Raw genomic sequence first — 18946 nt, forward strand, 5'->3', positions numbered from 1 at the left:
CGCCAACCTTCTGATCAGCAAGCCCAAGAGGCTCAGTGGTTTAGGCCACAGTGCCACCCACAGATAAGGACCAGCCGCCTAAGAAACAGTATCTATTCAAATGCGATTTTGGTTTTAAATGCAGTGTTAGCAGCTTAGTCATGCTGGCCACATGACACGGAAGCTGTACGCCGGCTCCCTTGGCCAGTAAAGCGAGATGAGCACCGCAACCCCAGAGTCGGTCACGACTGGACCAAATGGTCAGGAGTTCCTTTACCTTTTAAGGTGGTCTCTATGGGAGTATATTATATTTAATTATGGGGTATCAGAGTTTTTAGGGAGCTAACCAGGCTAGGATAGTTGGGACAGCAGGCTTGTCGGTTTCTGAATGTCTGATGTAGATTTTCAATTTCCTTGTTCTGTATGGGACAATGACAATAAAGATTATTGTATCGTATAAAAGAAAAGCCCTTCTCGCAGAGAAGCTAAACTGTGGAACTCTCTCCCACAAGGTGTACTGATGGCCACCAGCCTTGTGTGACTTTAAAAGTAAAGGTAAAGGTAAAGGGACCCCTGACCGTTAGGTCCAGTCGCGGATGACTCTGGGGTTGCAGTGCTCATCTCGCTTTATCGGCCGATGGAGCCAGCGTACAGCTTCCGGGTCATGTGGCCAGCATGACTAAGCCGCTTCTGGCGAACCAGAGCAGCGCACGGAAACGCCGTTTACCTTCCTGCCAGAGCAGTACCTATTTATCTACTTGCACTTTGACGTGCTTTCAGACTGCTAGGTTGGCAGAGGCAGGGACCGAGCAACGGGAGCTCACCCTGTCACGCAAGAAACCGCAAGAGGCGAGAGCCGCTCTTGTGTTCAGGTCCTGCTTCAGCTTCCCATTGGGGCGTGAGGCTGGCCACTATGAGAACAGGAACCTGGACTAGATGGGCTGCTGGTCTGATCCAGCAGACAGGCTCTTCTAATGCTCTTGTGGAACCTCCAGCGCCAGGGCCAGTCTACCTGATTCCTGGGTTCTTACGGGCATCTGGACGCTGTGAGAGCAGGATGCTGGACCAGATGGGCTGCTGGTCTGATCCAGTAGGGTCCTTCTTATGTTCTTACGGGCTCTGGTGATGGTGCTGGGTGCAGGGAATTGGGGAGGGAGGTTAGTTCAGATCTGCCTTTCTTTAGACAACCAGTTGACAGTCGGGCGATCCAGCTATTCCTGGACCTGGGCAAAGGTGTGCGCATCAGTTGCGGGTGCAAAGAAATCATATATGGGGTGGATCATAAAATAATATGCACCAGATCTCTAAAGCGAGGGGGGGATCTGATTGCTCCTTTATTTTTTATTTTTTGGCGCAGGGGGAGAAAAAATGGAAGCCGTTGGGAATGAGCTAGGTACTCACCCCATAGGCGCTGGTTGGTCCCTCCTGCTCAGCAACCCACCCGCCTTCCCAACACTTGGAAAAACAAAATCAAAATCAGGCACTCCGCTTTGCAACTTGTTCACAACAATAACATAAAGAACAGCCTTTGGGAACGTGTGAAAGCACACAAAGGCCGGCAGCCAATGGGAAGCGTCGGCACAGGAGGCCGCCAAGATCCCGACCAATAGGCGCCTCGGGCCCATCAAAGCTTGGGGAGGGGGGAAGTGGGGCGGGGCCAGCCCGTTCCATGAAAGGCAATATATACGTTCGGCGGACTCGAAAGGGAGCAAAAGCTTTTGTTTTGGGCTGTACCACTTTCTTGCACAGAAAGGGGGAGGGTTATTTGAGGCGTTGCGAGCTCTGCAGCTGATGCAAATATATATATACAGTATTTGACTTCTCAGCTCCAGAAACTGGCTTGAGAGTACTCATTCTCCCGGCAGAGCAGCATAAAAATGTCATGAAATTGAAAATAAATCCTGAACCACACGCACCATTTTACATGTGAACAACTAAATTAAAATCCCTGGGGCGGGCAGAAAGAGAATCTTCTCTTAGTTCTGGAAACAAGGCAAGACACATGTGCTGGTAGTTCAGGTCAGGTCAAGTGACAGGTTTTTGAAGGTGTTTTCTCTGGAGGCTAAGCAAGGCTGCAAGCAATGGGCATTGTTGTGGTTGTTTAGTCGTGTCCGACTCTTCGTGACCCCCTGGACCAGAGCACGCCAGGCACTCCTGTCTTCCACTGCCTCCCGTAGTTTGGTCAAACTCATGTTCGTAGCTTCGAGAACACTGTCCAACCATCTTGTCCTCTGTCGTCCCCTTCTCCTTCTGCCCTCCATCTTTCCCAACATCAGGGTCTTTTCCAGGGAGTCTTCTCTTCTCATGAGGTGGCCAAAGTCTTGGAGCCTCAGCTTCGGGATCTGTCCTTCCAGTGAGCACTCAGGGCTGATTTCCTTCAGAATGGATCGGTTTGATCTTCTTGCAGTCCATGGGACTCTCAAGAGTCTCCTCCAGCACCAGAATTCAAAAGCATCAATTCTTAGGCAAAGCTACCAGTCCTCATGGTCCTGAGTGATCAAGGAGTGTGTGTGTGATGTTAGAAGCAGATGCTTCATAGAGTCAAACTGCTGGTTCATCTAGGTTTAGCACCGTCTACACCAGGGTTTCCCAAACTTGGGTCTCCAGCTGTTTTTGAACTACAACTCCCATCATCCCTAACTAGCAGGACCAGTGGTCAGGGATGATGGGAACTGTAGTCTAAAAACAGCAGGAGACCCAAGTTTGGGAAACACTGGTCTACACAGTCAGTGGCCGAGGATTTCTGATAGGTGTATTTTCCCACCAGTCCTACCTGGAAATTGAACCTGGGCCCTTCTGCATGCAAAAGCAGATGCTCTATTGCAGAGCTACTTCCCCTGCTTTGCTGCATCAGTAACACTCCTTGCTCAACACCTCTATAGATTGCAGGATGCTACCAAAATAAAAATGGGAATGCATTTTTGCATGACAAGCACCAAAGTGGCTAGGCAATTTTTTTTAGCATTAATGGGGTATTCTTCCAAATTTCCAGAGAGCAGCAAATGCCATCACCTCTGCAAACATCTCACAACTCCAGCTAGTTGTGAACAAGATTCCCCATCGATCAGATATTTAAAGCCAGCTGCTAACAATGCTTCATAGCAAACTACATTTATTTAAAAAATAACAAGCTTAGAGGATGTATTCTAAGCCAGAGGGCACAGTTACAGCTGCAGCAGTGTCCCCACACATAATCACAGGCTTGCACCCCATTGCATAACCACTTGTCTCTTACCTGTGCCTCTGGTCTTCCCATCTTAAGCTGCACTCTTTTCATGCATACCCTCATAGCTGCTTTAAATTTAATGGTGGATGGAAAACAAAGGCTTTGGGAAAACAGAGGTGTGTAACTAAGCAGAGTGGCTGGTAAAGAACTTTCCTGTGATCCCTTTGCTGGTATCAACAGGCAAAGAAATATTTGAACAGCTTGCATTTTCACTAGAGGGGGTACCACTGACTCCAAATATGAAATACTGATAGCGTATCTTCTTTGTTTCACATTCTGTGTTCTGCAAGTTTCAAAACTCCAGAGATGGACAATTATTATAGTTTTGGAGGAATTTCCAGAGGGGTAAGTGTGTTAAGGGATTATTCATTTTTCTGCCATCACCCAAGGATCTTGTGGCATAAACTTTTGTGGACCTGGTCCCACAGATGCACCTAACAAAAGTAGACTTGTGTCCAGAAGAAATCTGTTAAATTGTTTGTTTTTGGTAGTCTGGAGAACAGCAGGTGGCTTGTATCTAAAAGTGACATATGTACAAATCCATCCATTTCTGCATCTTTTCCTCCCCGTTTCAGACACTATAAACAAGCTGGGAGACAGATACTTAAATTGCAAAACAATGCTCATCTCTATGCTTAGGGACCCAGAGCCAAGGTTGTTGCAGAAATGGTGAAAGGTAAAGGACCTCTGGACGGTTAAGTCCAGTTAAAGGTGACTATGGGGTTGTGGCGCTCATCTCGCTTTCAGGCCAAGGGAGCCGACGTTCGTCCACACACAGCTTTCTGAGTCATGTGGCCAGCATGACTAAAGCGCTTCTGGCGCAACAGGACACTGTGACGGAAACCAAAGCGCATGGACACACTGTTTACTTTCCCGTCGCAGCGGTACCTATTTATCTACTTGCACTGGCGTGCTTTCGAACTGCTAGGTTGGCAGGAGCTGGGACAGAGCAACAGGAGCTCACCCCGTTGTGCGGATTCCAACTACCGACTTTCCTGCAGCTGCTCTTAATGTTGTGGAGTTTCCTCCAAAGAGAGGTTAAATTGGTTGTGTTTGTTATCCCTCCGTTTAGACAGGCCTCTAGAAGCTCGTGCAAAGCTGATCACTGGGCTGCAAATTTTATTTTAGTGGCTGGTTTTCAATATGTTATAATGTATATTCATTACTGTTTTAACTAGTGTGTTTTTATCACAGTGGTACTTCTAGTTACGAACTTAATTCGTTCCGGAGTTCCGTTCTTAACCTGAAACTGTTCTTAACTGGAGGTATGCTTTTGCAAATGGAGCCTCTTGCTGCTGCTGCGCCGCTGGCACACGATTTCCGGTCTCATCCTGGGACAAAGTTCTTAACTCTTCCAGGTCAGTGGAGTTTGTAACCTGAAGTGTTTGTAACTCGAGGTACCACTGCATTCTGTATTATTCTGTATTTGTAATTGGTGTATTTTAAGTGCAGCAAGCTTCCTTGAATCCCAACTTGGGAGAAAAGTGGGATACGAATATATAAAATGTAATACCGTATTTTTTGCTCTATAAGACTCACTTTTTCCATCGTAAAAAGTAAGGGGAAATGTGTGTGCGTCTTATGGAGCGAATGCAGGCTGCGCAGCTATCCCAGAAGCCAGAACAGCAAGAGGAATTGCTGCTTTCACTGCGCAGCGATCCCTCTTGCTGTTCTGGCTTCTGAGATTCAGAGTATTTTTTTTCTTGTTTTCCTCCTCCAAAAACTAGGTGCGTCTTGTGGTCTGGTGTGTCTTATAGAGCGAAAAATATGGTAAATACACCAGAGCATTTCCTGCAGGGAACACCCTGGCAAAGTAGATCCCTCCTCCCAACCGGTGGGTTAACTTTGGCAAGAGTGTAGGACTGCCCATCTATCAGTCAGCTGACACTCTCATGATATGAAATGATAGGAAGGTAGGTGCCCCACCTACCTATTAAAAGATGACCAAAAAGGTCATAGTAGTAGCGGCTTGTTCAAAGTTTCCAACAACAGTCCCCGCACCACCAACCAAAAAAAAACCAAGACAAAGGCATTTTTTTCCCTTTTCCCTGCAATTGTTTCTTATGGTAAACCAGAAAATACAAGATGCCATTCAAAACCAGAATAGAACAGTTGAGCTCACAAGACACTGGGTGGCAAACAGAGAAAAGAATCTGCCTTCCTAGTGTCTTCAAACACACACAAACAAAATACCAACCAGCAGGCTGGCCACAAGAGCATAAACATAAAAATGAAAAGTTTGCTGCCATTGTTTATTATTATTTTTTTTAAAAAAATCTGCTTTCGGCCACAACAGGTTTGGTGAATTAAACACTAGTTGGGCCTGATCCTTTTTTGGGGGAGTGGTGGGTTGGAAGAAGGAGAGGGGCAGGGAAGGAAGAACTCCACTGATTTGTGCTCACCATATATAAAAGTCACAGAATTATTTGTTGGGCCTGGGGTGTGGACGTAAGCAGAAACATCAGAAAGGAAGTATGGGATTCAGCATCACTGTGCATGAGCAGCCACCTTGAAAGCCAACTCTTACAGCAGCTGTAGCTGCCGAGACTGCAATTTATAAGCACCTGAGACCTTCTGTCTACAGCAAGGTCAAAAAATTTTTTGGGGGGTGGGGGGGTTGAGAAATACAGGAGAGGAAGGGGGACAGTCATGCATGTAATGTCCTGTTGAGGAGCTTCAAGATGATGCCATCTACAGACAGCAGGTCAGTCACATTTGTTTTTGGAAGTCGTTTAAGAAATGTATGTGTGTGTGTGCGTGCGTGCATGTAGATAGACACACAATTCTCTCCCGCCCGCCAGTTTCATACAACGCAGGAGTATCAAAATGCAAGAGAAACCCGTGAAAGTTATTGTCTCCTACCCCTCCCCACGCCGTCAGGGCGGCTGTTGCCGGTCGTGGCTTACAGGAGAGGGCTTGGGTGGGGAAGGACCAGCGCACAGAACACACAACCTCAGCGAGTGTCTACAGCAAGGGTGGGTCAGTCGTTGGCTTCGGGGTCTGTCTGGGCCATGTAGGCGTCCAGTTCGGCATCCAGGTGTCCTTTCGTTTTCGACATGTACGCGTCAAGCTGGTTGTCGAGCTGCTCCTTGGTCAGGGCGGGGCGGGGGGCGCCTCTGCCTCGTCCCCGGCCTCTCCCACGGCTTCCAAAGCCGCCTCGTCCCCGGCCCACCATGCCACGACCTGGGCAGGAGAAGAGGAGGAGGAGGAGGACAGGGTTAGGCACTGCACCACTGGAGCTCAGCTGCCTCCTCTTCTAGGATAAAGTTCAAACTGCCCCCCGCTCCCGCCCCATAGCCTCTCCAGTGCAAAAGATGCCTAAAATGTGATCGGAGGGCTGCCGTCAATCAGAGTAGACATAGAAAGCTTCCTTTGACTGCACCAGGCTATCGGTCCATCTAGTTAACTCAGCATTGCCTAGACCAGGGTTCCCCAAACTTGGGTCTCCAGCTGTTTTTGGACTACAGTTCCTATCATCCCTGACTACTTGTTCTTCTAGCTAGGGATGATGGGAGCTGTAGCCCAAAAACAGCTGAAGACCCAAGTGTGGGAAACCCTGGTCTATATTAATTGGCAGGGGGCTCTCCGGTGTTTTGAGGAAGGGGATATTCCCAACCCTTCCTGGATGTCAGTGATTGGATCTTTTGCATTCACAGATGATGTTTATCATTTAGTTATTGCTTGTCTCCTAAAGTTAAAGCAAGATCCCAGATCTTAGTTTTCCTGATTAAATGGCAGATTCTAGTCCTCATAGAAAGCTGCCTTATGTTGCATAATAATGTTTGTCTATCTGACAGAGGCAGCGGCTCTCTTGGGTGTCAATGTTTTTCCTGTGTTTGGTTTTAACGTTTTTTTGCTATTCCTGCTTATTCATTTCAAGTCGCTTCGAAATACTTTGGTGTAAAAAGCGGCAAACGAATATAACTGACCTCTCCTGTGCTGTGGTTTTCACACATGCAGTAAATCTACTGATTATTTTTGGAAAGCTGTTTGTTCCTTCGCTAAGCATTTAGATGCCTCTTAAAGATTTGGCCAAATTTGGCATGCCGGTTCCTGAGGTGACGGAGCAGGTTTTCGTCTTAAGTTTGGAAACAGCTGGGTGCCATTCTGAATTGAGATGGCAGACTAAACCTTTTCAGTACGGGACTGATGTTTTCGCTTCTTAGAATTTCTCTGCAATGCCAGGTACGAGGCTGCAGGAATAAAATGAAAGTGAGTGTAACATCCCAAGTTAGTTTGTGCTCACCTCTGCCGCCAATGCCACCCCGGCCCATGGCTCCTCTGCCAAGCCCTCCTCTGCCAAGCCCACCCCGTCCTCTAAGGCCTCCTCTTCTCAGGCCCATTCGAGCAGCTATGCCGCGTCCTCCCCGAAGTAAACCCTGTCCTTTAAAGGGAGAGAGAGAGAGAGAGAGAGAGAGAGAGAGAGAGAGAGTGTGTCAGTCAGTCAACCATCAGTTGAGTTTTTGAAGAAAAGGTCTTGCCAGCAAACTCAGGATATTTCTGAACTACAGGTCTACTTTCAAATTCTACAGTGGCTCAATAATAATAGTGTCTCCAAAGCACATTTTGCTTGAGAATTCTCTTTTGGATCCGAGCCCCTTCACTGGTTGTCGGCCTCCTATTTGCAACAGCCCAGGTAACTGTTATGCCAAAATGCGCTATGGCAAATGTAGGGAGGCTTTTCAGCCTTACAGTTGTTGTTGGACTCCCATGTCCCAGCAGCCGGCATGGCCACAGTCAGGGGTGATGGGAGTCATAGCTGAAAGTTCACCACCCATTACCTAGGGGCTTCAAAGCCTACCAGCCTCGTTTTCCATTTCCCAGGCTTCTCTCTGCAATTACAGAAGCTAGGAACTTAAAAAACAAAACAAGCAGAGCTTACTCCAGGATAGCAAACTTAGCTGAAGAGAAGCATAGCTCTGCCAAAGGCCGCTGAGTCTTTGGTAATATGGTGCCCTGAACAAAGACAAAAGTCCACCCCCCAAATATCTTATTTTAATAATACTTCCTTTTGGTACAGTTGCATTTTTATGGATCTTAGTAAATACAGGTTTTTAAATTATTATTATTATTATTATTAGCTCCCTTGGTTGTATGTCCTATATCTGGCCCCGGAAACTGTTTCATCTGTTGGGGGGCAGGCTTCCTAAGTTTCTCTTTCCTCAACTCCTTGCTCTCCCACCCCTCTCTCAAGTTTGCACCAAGTATATTAAATCCACTGAAGTCACGCCATGCAATCAGACTCATGTAGATTAACATGTGGACTACGTCAAAGTTTATGTACTGAGCCCCCAAACTGGGGAAGCAGAGCACACAGCAAGCAGGCTGTGTGAAGCATGGACATCAGTTCTGCCCCCCCCCCAATAGTATTATTGTTCATCAGATACTATTCATCAGATATATCTTTGGGGGGTGTCAAGTGATATTTGGCAAGTAGAGTTTGGGGAGCCTCAGGCCTGGGGGCTGAATGTGGCCCTCAAGGTCTCCCTATCTGGCCCTCGGAACTCTCCCAGGCCCCACCCCTCATGGGCCATGCTTCACACCCTCTCCTTGAGTGTTTTTGCCTGGCTGGGATGTGCCTTTGAACTCTGGCCATGCCTCTCTGGGTGGAGGATGGAGAAGGGAATGCATGTGTATGTGCAGAAAGTAGCCTATGGCACAAAGGTAAAATTGGCCTTAACTTTTCCACCCATTGTTCCTCCTTGCCCTGCCCAACACTGGCATGTGGCCCTTCTTGGAAGGGTACCCAGAAAGGATTGCTGCCTCCAGACAGAAAACGGTGCTGCCTCCCCCCCAGTCCTAAGTGAACTAATTCACTGACACACTAACCTCGGAGGGGGATTCCTCCCCGTAGCAACGCTCTGGCGCCACGTCCGCCGCGCATGGCTCCTCGGGGCAAGCCTCTTTGACCCATGGGCAAGCCTCGGCCCCCTAACGCACCCCGGGCCAGGGGTCCCGCCGGCCGGCCTAAGCGTGCCTGGATGTTGCTCTTCCCCAGGCGTTGCTTCAGGCTCTTCTGGAAGAAGAGAGTGTTAGACAGGAAAACGCCGCACAGAAACAAGCAGAGAGCAGCTGGCACGGAAGGGCGGGCACAAGCTGCTTGAGATGGGAGTAATGGGGGGAAAAGAGAGAGAGAGGGTCATGTGATCACCACGGCTCTTGGTTCAATGCAGGAAAGGTCTGGGGAAGAAAAAGGGTGAAGCAACATGGTTTGGTTTGAGGAGGGAATGAAGATGTGCCCAGAACATTTTGAGAGATGCACTGCATTTTTATTTTAAATACCATTACATAAAAACTATGCAATGGTCTTATCACATCAGCAGACCAGTGAATAATGGATTCTTATGTGAGCGGCTGTAAATATAGGAAATGTTAAACATGGTTCTCCAGCTCTCACAACAAGTCACCTGGTAGCTCATGAAATGATACCAAGGTACATCCTAACTAGATCAGACAAAGGGAAAGGAGGGGACCGCAGATGCACTCTGAGATGAATCAGAGCCACCTTTTGCAAGTAGGGGATGACCATGCCTCTCTTTCAGGAAGCAGCACCCATTCAGGACTCTACTGCATTTTAGCTCCATCTGCCAAGGCTATAATAAAAACTAGGTTGTGGGCTATCGAACGCCAAGAACTAACAGTAGCAGCAGAGAGAACATCTTCCCCTCTTTATTTTCAACTTTCTTGGGCACATGAAACCAACCACAATTACCTTGAATTTCTGCTTAACCCTCAAGAAAGAAGGGCATTTTTGCTGGCCAGGTTTAATTTAAATCCATCAAACCTCCTTTGCGGAAGGTTCTCAGCCAGGGTGGAATGAGAAAGAACTTGCCCATGTGAAGACCACCTGGTGGAAACCCTTACACATATGGTTCTCAATTGTAAACTATATGCTGACCTGTCAGCAATTTCTAGATCAACTCTGTATCCCCAAATGAAAACCAGAGTTGGAGGTCATACATTTTCTATTACTGGGGAATGATCAGGAGCTCACCAAGTTAGTGGCTAAATATCTCTATTTGGTTTTTTGTCGTCGAAATACATTGCAGACGCCTGATCTCCCTGGAGACCAAGAGATGTGACGGTAGACTGCTCTGCCTCCTTTCTTTTAGCAAATGTTTTGTGCCAATGGGGAAGTGGTAATTCTGTATTGATTTGTTTTGGATGTTTGGATGTGATGCCAATAAAAGGTTTGATGATGATGATTTTAGCTCCTGCCATATGTTCTCTTTTAAAAAAGGCCATTTCACACAAGTCGTCCAATGGAGCAGCACCTGCTACACATGTGTCACGGCTGCCTGCGCCACCACGGGGCCCAAATGTAGACGGAGACTAAAGCTACACAGGGGGGAAACGATTGCATGGTCAAAACCAGCAAAGCTGCACCACCACCCTGGTCCTCTGAGGCCCAAACTCAGAAGGGCAAACTCTCCCAGAATGGGATTTCGGTCACAAGCCTGTAATCTTCTGGGGCCTGCCTCAGCGAGGTGCAAGGGAACCTCCTCTGCTGTAGCCAAGTCCCTGAGATCAACCCATGTTGCTTTAACCTTACGCAGCACAATTACATAGAAGGGCATTTTCTGTTTCTGGGATGACATGCAATCGTTCTTGTCTTTTGTGTGGTTGTGTTTGTGGTTTCTTTTTTGTTATTTTTCACACAATGAATACTAGAAGTAAACAAATAATGGGTACGTCTGTGTGGTGCCTTCCAGATCTGTCGTGAACAACAGCTCCCGTCACGCACACACCATCACTGACTGAGCTGGGACTGATGCAAGTTGCCACCCAAAACAGGTGGAGGGCACCAGGTTAGCAACCCCCAAGTGAAGCTATATGGTGATTGCTATGCAGTCCTTCCTTAAGAGCCCTGGTGGATCAGACCACCCGGACAAAGGGTTATTTCCTAGAAGGCAGCAGGAGGTGACGTGGCCCACCAGCAGGAACATCGACCAAAGATTTGCATAAGGAGAGCCTTGCTGGGTCAGGCCAATGGCCCACCTAGCCCAGAATCCTAATCTCGCAAGACGACCACGCTGTGGGAAACCTGCAAGCGGGAGTCTGTGGTTTCCAGAAGCTGGTATCCACCTATCAAACCCCGCCTGTCTTTCCCACCCAAAGGAAGCCCCCGGCTGCCAAGGCTCCATCGCTGGCTCTCCTGCGCCTCTCTCACCTGCTTGAGCTTTAACGCAGCCTGCACAGAAGGTCTGTTCTCCATCTGCTGGGCCAGCCTCCTGTTCCGGGCACTGGCTAGCTGTTGCTGCTGCATGGTGGCTCGAATGTTCACGGGGATCGGCTGTTTGTTCTTCAGCATATTAGTAAAGCTTCAAGGTCGAACAAAACGGGTGTTTAAACAAAAGCTTGTCATTACAAAAGCATCTCAACTGGCATTTCATGGCCCTTAAGAGTGGGCGGCCGCGGCCCACAATTTTTTTTAAAAAAACGCCAACAACGTGGTACACATTTTAATTTATCGCAGGTTAATGAGCTACAGACTTTTCCTCTTTTTCCAGAAGACGTGCAAGGACAGGACATTCAAAAGGGTGTGGATTAGTGCAGTAAATTTAAAACAGAAGTGATTTTTTTAAATAAAAAAATCAAATTTCATGTGATCTCAAAATGAAGAAGCAAAGATGGAAAAAAAGCACACAAAGCAGTTAAGCAAGATGGAGAGAAAGGTGAAGGGAAAGCAGTGCTGGTTGCAAATGGACTGAATCAATTGGTCAGCAAAGGTAAGTTAAGATGGAATTGCCAAATCAAGCTGCTTTGAACCACTAGGTCATCTTGAAGCTGCAACAGACCTCTCCTCCCCATAGGAACCAGCCCAGACCCTGCGGTCTTCATCTGAAGCCCTTCTCATAGTGTGCCCCACCTGGGGTGGTGCGGAGGGTGATCACACAAGAACAGGCCTTTTCTAGTGGTGCCATGCTGCCACCCGCTGGTCCCAGGGAGACATGCCTGATGCCAACCTTGCCAATCTTTAGGCATCAGGCCAATACTTTTTAACTCAACCAGGCCTTTGATTAATTAATGTTGCCATCTGTGGCAGTGCTCAGCTTTAAGAAGGGCAGGTAGGCCTTGGTCCTTATTTATATGTAGCTATATTTTGGAATGGTTGATGGTTTCAGAATCCCCCTCATTCCTTTTGTAAGTTGTATTTCACCTTGTCAAGCTGTTCTGATACTTGCTATATAAATTGGCTGATATAATAAATAATAATTATTATACAATGCTCCAAAGATCACACGATTAAAGAACCAGCCCTATATTTAATAACTCTCCTGGCAGCCACAGGCAGTGAGTACTTTTAGGCAGGGCATGTGCCAGAAGGATGGGAGGCTGAGAGGTGAGAGCTACTAGTTTCTTAGCAAGCTAGTCACTTTCATTAGCTTATTTATGAGGGAGCTAGGAAATAGCATGTGTGTGTCCCAGAACTACAATCCCAGGGGTTTTTAATACTATGGCAAAAATGCCATTCAAATTCTTATGGCAGTTTCCATCTTTTGGACACATAAGGGAACACACAAACTGCCAATCGGCTTTATGCCGCTAGCATAGTGCTGGATTTGCACCCAATCCAAACGAGGGTTGGATCCAGATTCTGAAAGGCGGCTGCTGCTCAAAAACAAGGTTTTTCAGCTCTCCCTTTATGGGCCTGAGGACTTCTACCAAGCAGCACCCTAAACCAGGAGACACAAAGGGCTGCCAGCTGGAAAGAAACCAGTCGTTGGCGGGAAGTGTTCTCTGATCATGCCGGGGGCATTCTAATCCTATGAGTAAGGATCTCAAACAGCACACAGGATGTGCTTTCAAATTCAAGTTTGGACCTGGCTCCAGAAATGGACCCTTCAGCAAATAACTGGCCATGCTGGCTAAGGCTGGGGGAAACCAGGAGCCCAACTGCAGCTGGAGGGGCCACAGGTTTTCCCCACATGGAGACCCCTCTCCCCACCAACAACTCCATGCCTTGGCAGGTGCAGGGACAGAGCAAGGAACCGGAGCCTGCTGCCCAATCTAGGCCCAGAGCCACAAGGTCAAATGCAGACAGGACAAGGGCACACTGGTGAGCAACTGTTAAAAATGAGTCATAAATCAATCACATTATGGGAGGGGTATTTCTCGGACTAAGGTGAAACTATGAAGCTCCTTTGCCGTTTTTGCTTTTGGTTTTCTGGATGCTGTTTAAGTAATATTGTGATGTTTATAGTATTGAAATGTGGGGTTTTGCTATGTTATTATAATCGTTAATGTTTGCTAAGTTATTGTAAAAATAGCATTCGTTTGCAACGTGTTCCCGTTTTCTTTGTTATAAGCCGCTCTGAGCATGATTTATTTTGTGGAAAAGCGGCATACAAATTAATTGAGTGACTGAATGAAATCAAACGGATTTTCTCTGGGCAAGGACCTCGCCCCTTTCCACGTCTATGATGCCACTCACCCTGCCAAGTTAGCAAGGGCTCAATATCAAATAGTACTAATACAACCTTCAAAATACGATGGGAAGCAGCTACCCCTTGATGGCGGAGCCCAATATAGTTGATGAAGCCTTCTAATAAATCCAAAATATGAGAGCAATGTCACTAACATACAGGAAGCCCCCTACAGTGTGGTGTGGCCTGAGCACTGGTTCCCCAATTGAGGAGTCCAGCATGGGAGAGATGGCCACAAGTGCAAACCTGATGCTATGGAATAGAGCAGAGCTTTCCAACTTTTCAAGTTGGTGACACACTTTTTGGAAATACATCATTTTGCAACACAGTAATTCAGTTTTACTAGCAAACTGGAGGTTAAACTAACCCTTTCCAGTGCCAGGAGGAGCGCAGGGGGCGTTCATGCAACACAACTACACACTGCAGCTGACACACCAACGTATCATGACAAAGATCGGAAAACTCTGGAATAGTCTACAGCAGGTGTGGGTAACCACTGGCCTCCCAGATGTTACTGACTCCAAGTTCCATCAGCTCCAGCAAGCATGGCCAACAGCCGGGGATGATGGGAGTTGTAGTCCAGCAACATCTGGAGGGCACTAGGATTCATGACTCCCATTCATGATTCATGACACACCTACAATTTTGAGAAGGGGCAAGAAATAAAAAAAAAATTCAAATGGAAAGTTAGAATTCATTTTCTGAATGCCGAAAGGCATGTTTCCCACTCCTGGTCTACAGCATAGCTAGCAGGCTCCCCTGATTGTTCAGAAAGGCTGCAAACCCTACTGCCTGTGTGTGTGTGTGTGTGTGTGTGTGTGTGTGTATTCCTATCCAATAATGCCATAACACTGTGAAGATTTACTTGGAAGTGCACTTGATTGAGCAAAGTGGGACTTAATTCCAAATAAGCTTATGTAGGACTGCACTGTTTATTAAATAGTATTCTGCAGATTACAAAAGGACTATCCCTACACCCTCAAAGAACGCCTGATGAAAACGTTAGACACAATGAAATGCCAATCCAAGAAGTGGAGATATGCTATTCAGCAACATGGCTGTAAAAAGGCACAATTTATTCTTTAACAGAACAGACATTTGGGACGCGGGTGGCGCTGTGGTCTAAACCAGAGCCTAGGACTTGCCGATCAGAAGGTCGGCGGTTTGAATCCCCGCAACGGGGTGAGCTCCCATTGCTTGATCCCTGCTCCTGCCAACCTAGCAGTTTGAAAGCACGTCAAAGCGCAAGTAGATAAATAGGTACCGCTCCAGCGGGAAGGTAAATGGTGTTTCCGTGCGCTGCTCTGGTTCGCCAGAAGCAGCTTAGTCATGCTGGCCACATGACCCAGAAGCTGTACGCCGGCTCCCTCAGCCATTAAAGTGAGATGAGTGCTGCAACCCCAGAGTCGGCCATTACTGGACCTAATGGTCAGGGGTCCCTTTACCTTTAGAACAGACATTATGTAAGGCTAGAAAGAATTTTTTTGCAATTGTAATGTCATGCATTTACATTAAAGGTGGGGGGATCCCTTGGTCCTCCTGGCGTTGCTTGACTACAATTCCTTGTCCACTAAGCAGGCTGGTGGGGCGGACGGGGAACTGGAAGTCCAGCAACACCCAGAGGTTGACAGGTTCCCCATCCCTGATCAAAGAGCAGCTGACTGTGAGTTGTATGGTCCTCTCAGAGCAGACCTACTGAAATTAATGGACAGAAAGGATGTAGATGCCCAAGTGTTTCAAGGGACCAATTCCAAGTACAACTAATATTGGAACCACCCCTACAGAGCAGCTCAGAGTTTCTCAGATAATCCAAGCCTGCCATACCTCTGTACACTAGATCCCTCTTCTCCTGGCCTGCCATTGAAACCAGCTGTGCGTTTCCCAGAGAGATGACCAGGTTTTAAGATTACCAACCCTCTTAACAGAGACAGAGTACACAAGGGCCACACAATGTAAGCACCACCTATTAGTTGGAAATTTTACATTTAGGAATGCACTGGAGAGGAGAGGAGAGAAGAAAAAGGAAGGAGAAGAGAGGGCATGCAGAGGGCAAAGGAAGCAGATGATGAATGGAGCGGAGCACTTGCCTCTTACAAGGTCCAAGGACTGTGGCCAAGGAGCCTTCGGGCTGATCAGAGCGGCCAGCTGCCTGCCTCTTACAGGCCAGACCACACAAGGATGTGTGTCCGCCTTGGACACCGCAGCAAAGCCTCCTGCAGCTTAGGTCACATGCTACCGCACTGCAGGGGTCACCTATATAATGTGAACACATGTGGAAGAAAAAAAGGAGGGTGCGAGGTTTTCCTTAGAACACATCCCACCAGATTACCGTTTTCAGCTTTATCATCAGACAGACAATTTTGGCCCTTTTAACCTTGTGTACCATCGCTTGCTGTAGGATTTAAGGCAGAAGTAAAGCTGCCCCCTGCTTCTCTGCATCTGGGTAGGTTAAAAGCAGGGCAAGGACCATGTTGGCTCTGGATATCGAACACAGTGATAATTAAGCAAAAATAAAAATTAAAAAAAAATCTTATGAGCTGAAGTTGGCCGTTGGGCTCCTCACCGCTCGTTGAGGGACATCTTGGTGGTGCTCTTAAGCACGACTTTCGGCGCTGACTGCGCGGCCATCTCAGGTCCCCAGAATCTGCAAAAGAAGAAGACAGGGCCAGTTCAGAAAAAAAGAAAAAAACATTAACTGTTGCTAAAGGAAGGGCTTCTTCACACAGCTCACAGCTAAATGTTGGCATTCACCCACAAGAGGCAGTTACGGTCACTAACTTGGCTGGCTTTAAAGGAGGATTGGAGAAATTCATGGGGGATAAAGGCTATTGATGGATACTAGCCATGATGGCTAATTTCTGCTTTCATAATCAGAGGCAGTAATGCTTCTGAATACCAGCCCTGGGAACTGAAGGAGGGGAAAGCACTCTTGCACCCGGGCCCTGCTGTGTTTTGTTTTTTTTTTAAAAAAAATTATTGAAGATTTTCTTAATACAATAAAATAAAAACCAGAATAAACAGGAAACAGAACAAAAAGAACAAAAACAGAAATACAATTAACATCTTATAATAACCATATTTTCTTCGCTTTTTGGGCTTCCTCACATCTCTCGCTCCTGCGTTCCAAAATTATAGAATTTTAACCAGCAAATTATCACCTTGTTTCCATTCTTATTCTATAGATTGCCAATATTATGTCCCTAACTTTGAATACTTTTATCTAAATCTTGAATACCCAATTTAAACATAATAGTTATTCAAAGTTTATTTTTCTCTTAAATTCACTTATTCTCATATTCTTTTCAACTAGCTTAATGGAGCCGTGTTATTTTCAATCTCGCATCCTTCTTAGCACTCATATAATTTACAATGTTTTTGTAGACAGTCCTTAAATTTCTTCCAATCCTCTTCCACTGCTTCCTCTCCCAGGTCTCGGAGTCTGCCGGTCATTTCTGCTGGGCCCTGCTGCTTTTTGCTATCTGGTTGGCCACTATGAGAACAAGTGGAAGGACTACAGGGGTCTTTGGCCTGATCCATCGGGCTTTTATGTTCTGGGAAGCAGGGAGTTCATTGATCCTCTTGCCAGTAACAGAGCATCTGCCTCACAGTCAGTCTCAGGGAACTTCCCCCCCCCCTTTTTAAAAGAGCCAAGCAAGATTCCTCAATACAATTATGGAGGAGAAGGCTATCAATGGCTACCGCCTGCACCTGTCTTCACATGCAGGATAAGTTCCTAACTCACTGAGGGTTTGAGACCTATTGTTGCCCTCGCCTAGTTTAGTTGGCCAAATTCATTTCCCAGAAGGAGCATTACTGTGCTACAGGAGGAGTCTACACTGTGCTGCATTCATTGGTGTTTCAGGGGCCTAATCTGGCCCGCCAGTCGATTTAATCTGGCCCCCATAGCAGTATATGTCCTGGGGTAAAATCCAAAAAAAAAAAAAAAAAAAAAAGCTCAACAGCTTTGGTCGGCCCTCATACATGTTCACTTCATCAAATCTGGCCCTCTTTGAAAAAAGTTTGGGCACCCCTGGACTAGGACCTGGGAGGCCAGAGTTCTAGTCCCTGCTCAGCCAGGAAGCTCATTGGGTGACCTTAGGCCAATCACTGTCTCTCAGCCCAACCTACCTCACAGGGTCATTGAGAGACCAAATGGGGGTGGGGTGGAGAACCAAGTTCACCACCTTGGCGAAAAAAATGGGATATAAATGTAATAAATAACAATAAATAAGGGAGGGCAGAGTAGAGCCAACATCAAGAGTGATTTTGCACAGGTTTTTTTTTCAAAAGCAGGAACTCAGGGGAACTGAGTTCCCTGACCTTTTAAAAATTAAATCATTTTTTTTTTGTCCGGCGGGGCCGATATGGATATACACCCAATGCCTGAGCCAAAAACCCACCTGTATCTGTAATCAATAAATTTGTGGCCATTTCTAATCCTTGTCTGCTTGAGTTGATTAATCACAACTTAATATTTAGCCACTGCTGGAGAGAGAGTGTGTGTGTGTGTGTGTCGGTACTCCGACTGGGCCCGCAATAAACTTCGCGGTAACTTCCCCCACCTCTCCGCTCCCCCCCCCCAAAAACCCCCCCCACTGATTTTACAGGAGACCCATTCATTCATTCATTCATTCATTCTGGAGAGAAGGGAATGCATGGGACTGCACGGGAGTCGCCCCGCCCACCACAGAACCCCGCTGCATCCGGGCATTCCCCCGCGGCTCGCCAGGCTTCTGAAGAGGTCACGTGCGCGGCCGGGGCGAATGCCTCCCTCGCCCCCCCCCCTGCTGAGAGGCGCCAACGGTCCTCGAGGCCCCGCCCCCTCCGCGCGCGGCCTACACGACCCAACGGCCTCCTCACTCACCGTCGGGGGCGGGGCTCGCTCTGCTCGGTCTGCGGCTCCGGCGGGGCCAGCGGAGGCGGCGGGAGGCTCCGCTCAGGCTTAGCCCGGCCTCCCCCGTCAGGCGCCCCAAACGCAAAGATGGTGGCGGTGGTTGGTTCCCCCCCTCAGCTTCCCCTCCTCCTCCAACCTCCCGTCGTCTCTCTCACGGGAGGACGACGACGGCGACGACTCTCTCACTTCAGCCGCTCGGAGCCTTCCTCGCTTCAAATTCCCCTTCAGAAAGGAGCCCGGCAAAATGGCGGAGCTTTTTTTTTTTTAAAAAAATTAATATATATATAAAAAAAGGCCGGAGCTGCGCACGCGTCAAGCAGCGGTCGCGCGTGCGCCAGCAGGTTGAGGCGAGGCTTCCTCTCTGCGCATGCGCGGAGGAACGTCCTCTCCGGATGGGAGGGGGGGAGAGCCGGAGCGCCA

The 18946-nt window shown here is 47.6% G+C and overlaps 2 protein-coding genes and 1 long non-coding RNA gene across 5 annotated transcripts in view; 1 reads left to right on the top strand and 2 right to left on the bottom strand.

The window, feature by feature from the left end:
• The window catches only part of LOC309329873 (mothers against decapentaplegic homolog 4-like), a 38920-nt gene extending 37427 nt beyond the window's left edge, over positions 1 to 1493 (bottom strand). Inside the window, exon 1 of the mRNA XM_081841050.1 lies at positions 1381 to 1493. The gene's annotated coding sequence lies outside the window, so the exon portion shown is untranslated. The remainder of the gene's footprint in view (positions 1 to 1380) is intronic.
• LOC309330208 overlaps positions 1 to 18946 on the top strand; it is a 162784-nt gene that overhangs the window by 12345 nt on the left and 131493 nt on the right. The gene's annotated exons all lie outside the window — the stretch shown is intronic.
• CHTOP (chromatin target of PRMT1) lies at positions 5444 to 18858 on the bottom strand. Of its 3 annotated transcripts, none has more exons than XM_081841391.1 (6): positions 18497 to 18858; positions 16196 to 16276; positions 11376 to 11526; positions 9035 to 9221; positions 7452 to 7589; positions 5444 to 6388 (listed from the first exon to the last, which is right to left on the bottom strand). In XM_081841391.1, exons 2-6 carry the CDS (start codon positions 16258 to 16260, stop codon positions 6186 to 6188), a joined length of 744 nt encoding a protein of 247 aa, XP_081697517.1. In that variant the 5' UTR covers positions 16261 to 16276; positions 18497 to 18858; the 3' UTR covers positions 5444 to 6185. The 3 variants fall into 3 exon arrangements, with proteins under 3 accessions (XP_081697517.1, XP_081697518.1, XP_081697519.1); XM_081841392.1 differs by having other exon boundaries at positions 9035 to 9218; positions 18497 to 18857; XM_081841393.1 differs by lacking the exons at positions 16196 to 16276; positions 18497 to 18858 and adding an exon at positions 15962 to 16186.

The sequence above is a fragment of the Podarcis erhardii genome, assembly GCF_964252035.2.
Source record: "Podarcis erhardii genome assembly, chromosome: 15".
In the NCBI taxonomy this organism is placed as follows: Eukaryota; Metazoa; Chordata; class Lepidosauria; order Squamata; family Lacertidae; genus Podarcis; species Podarcis erhardii.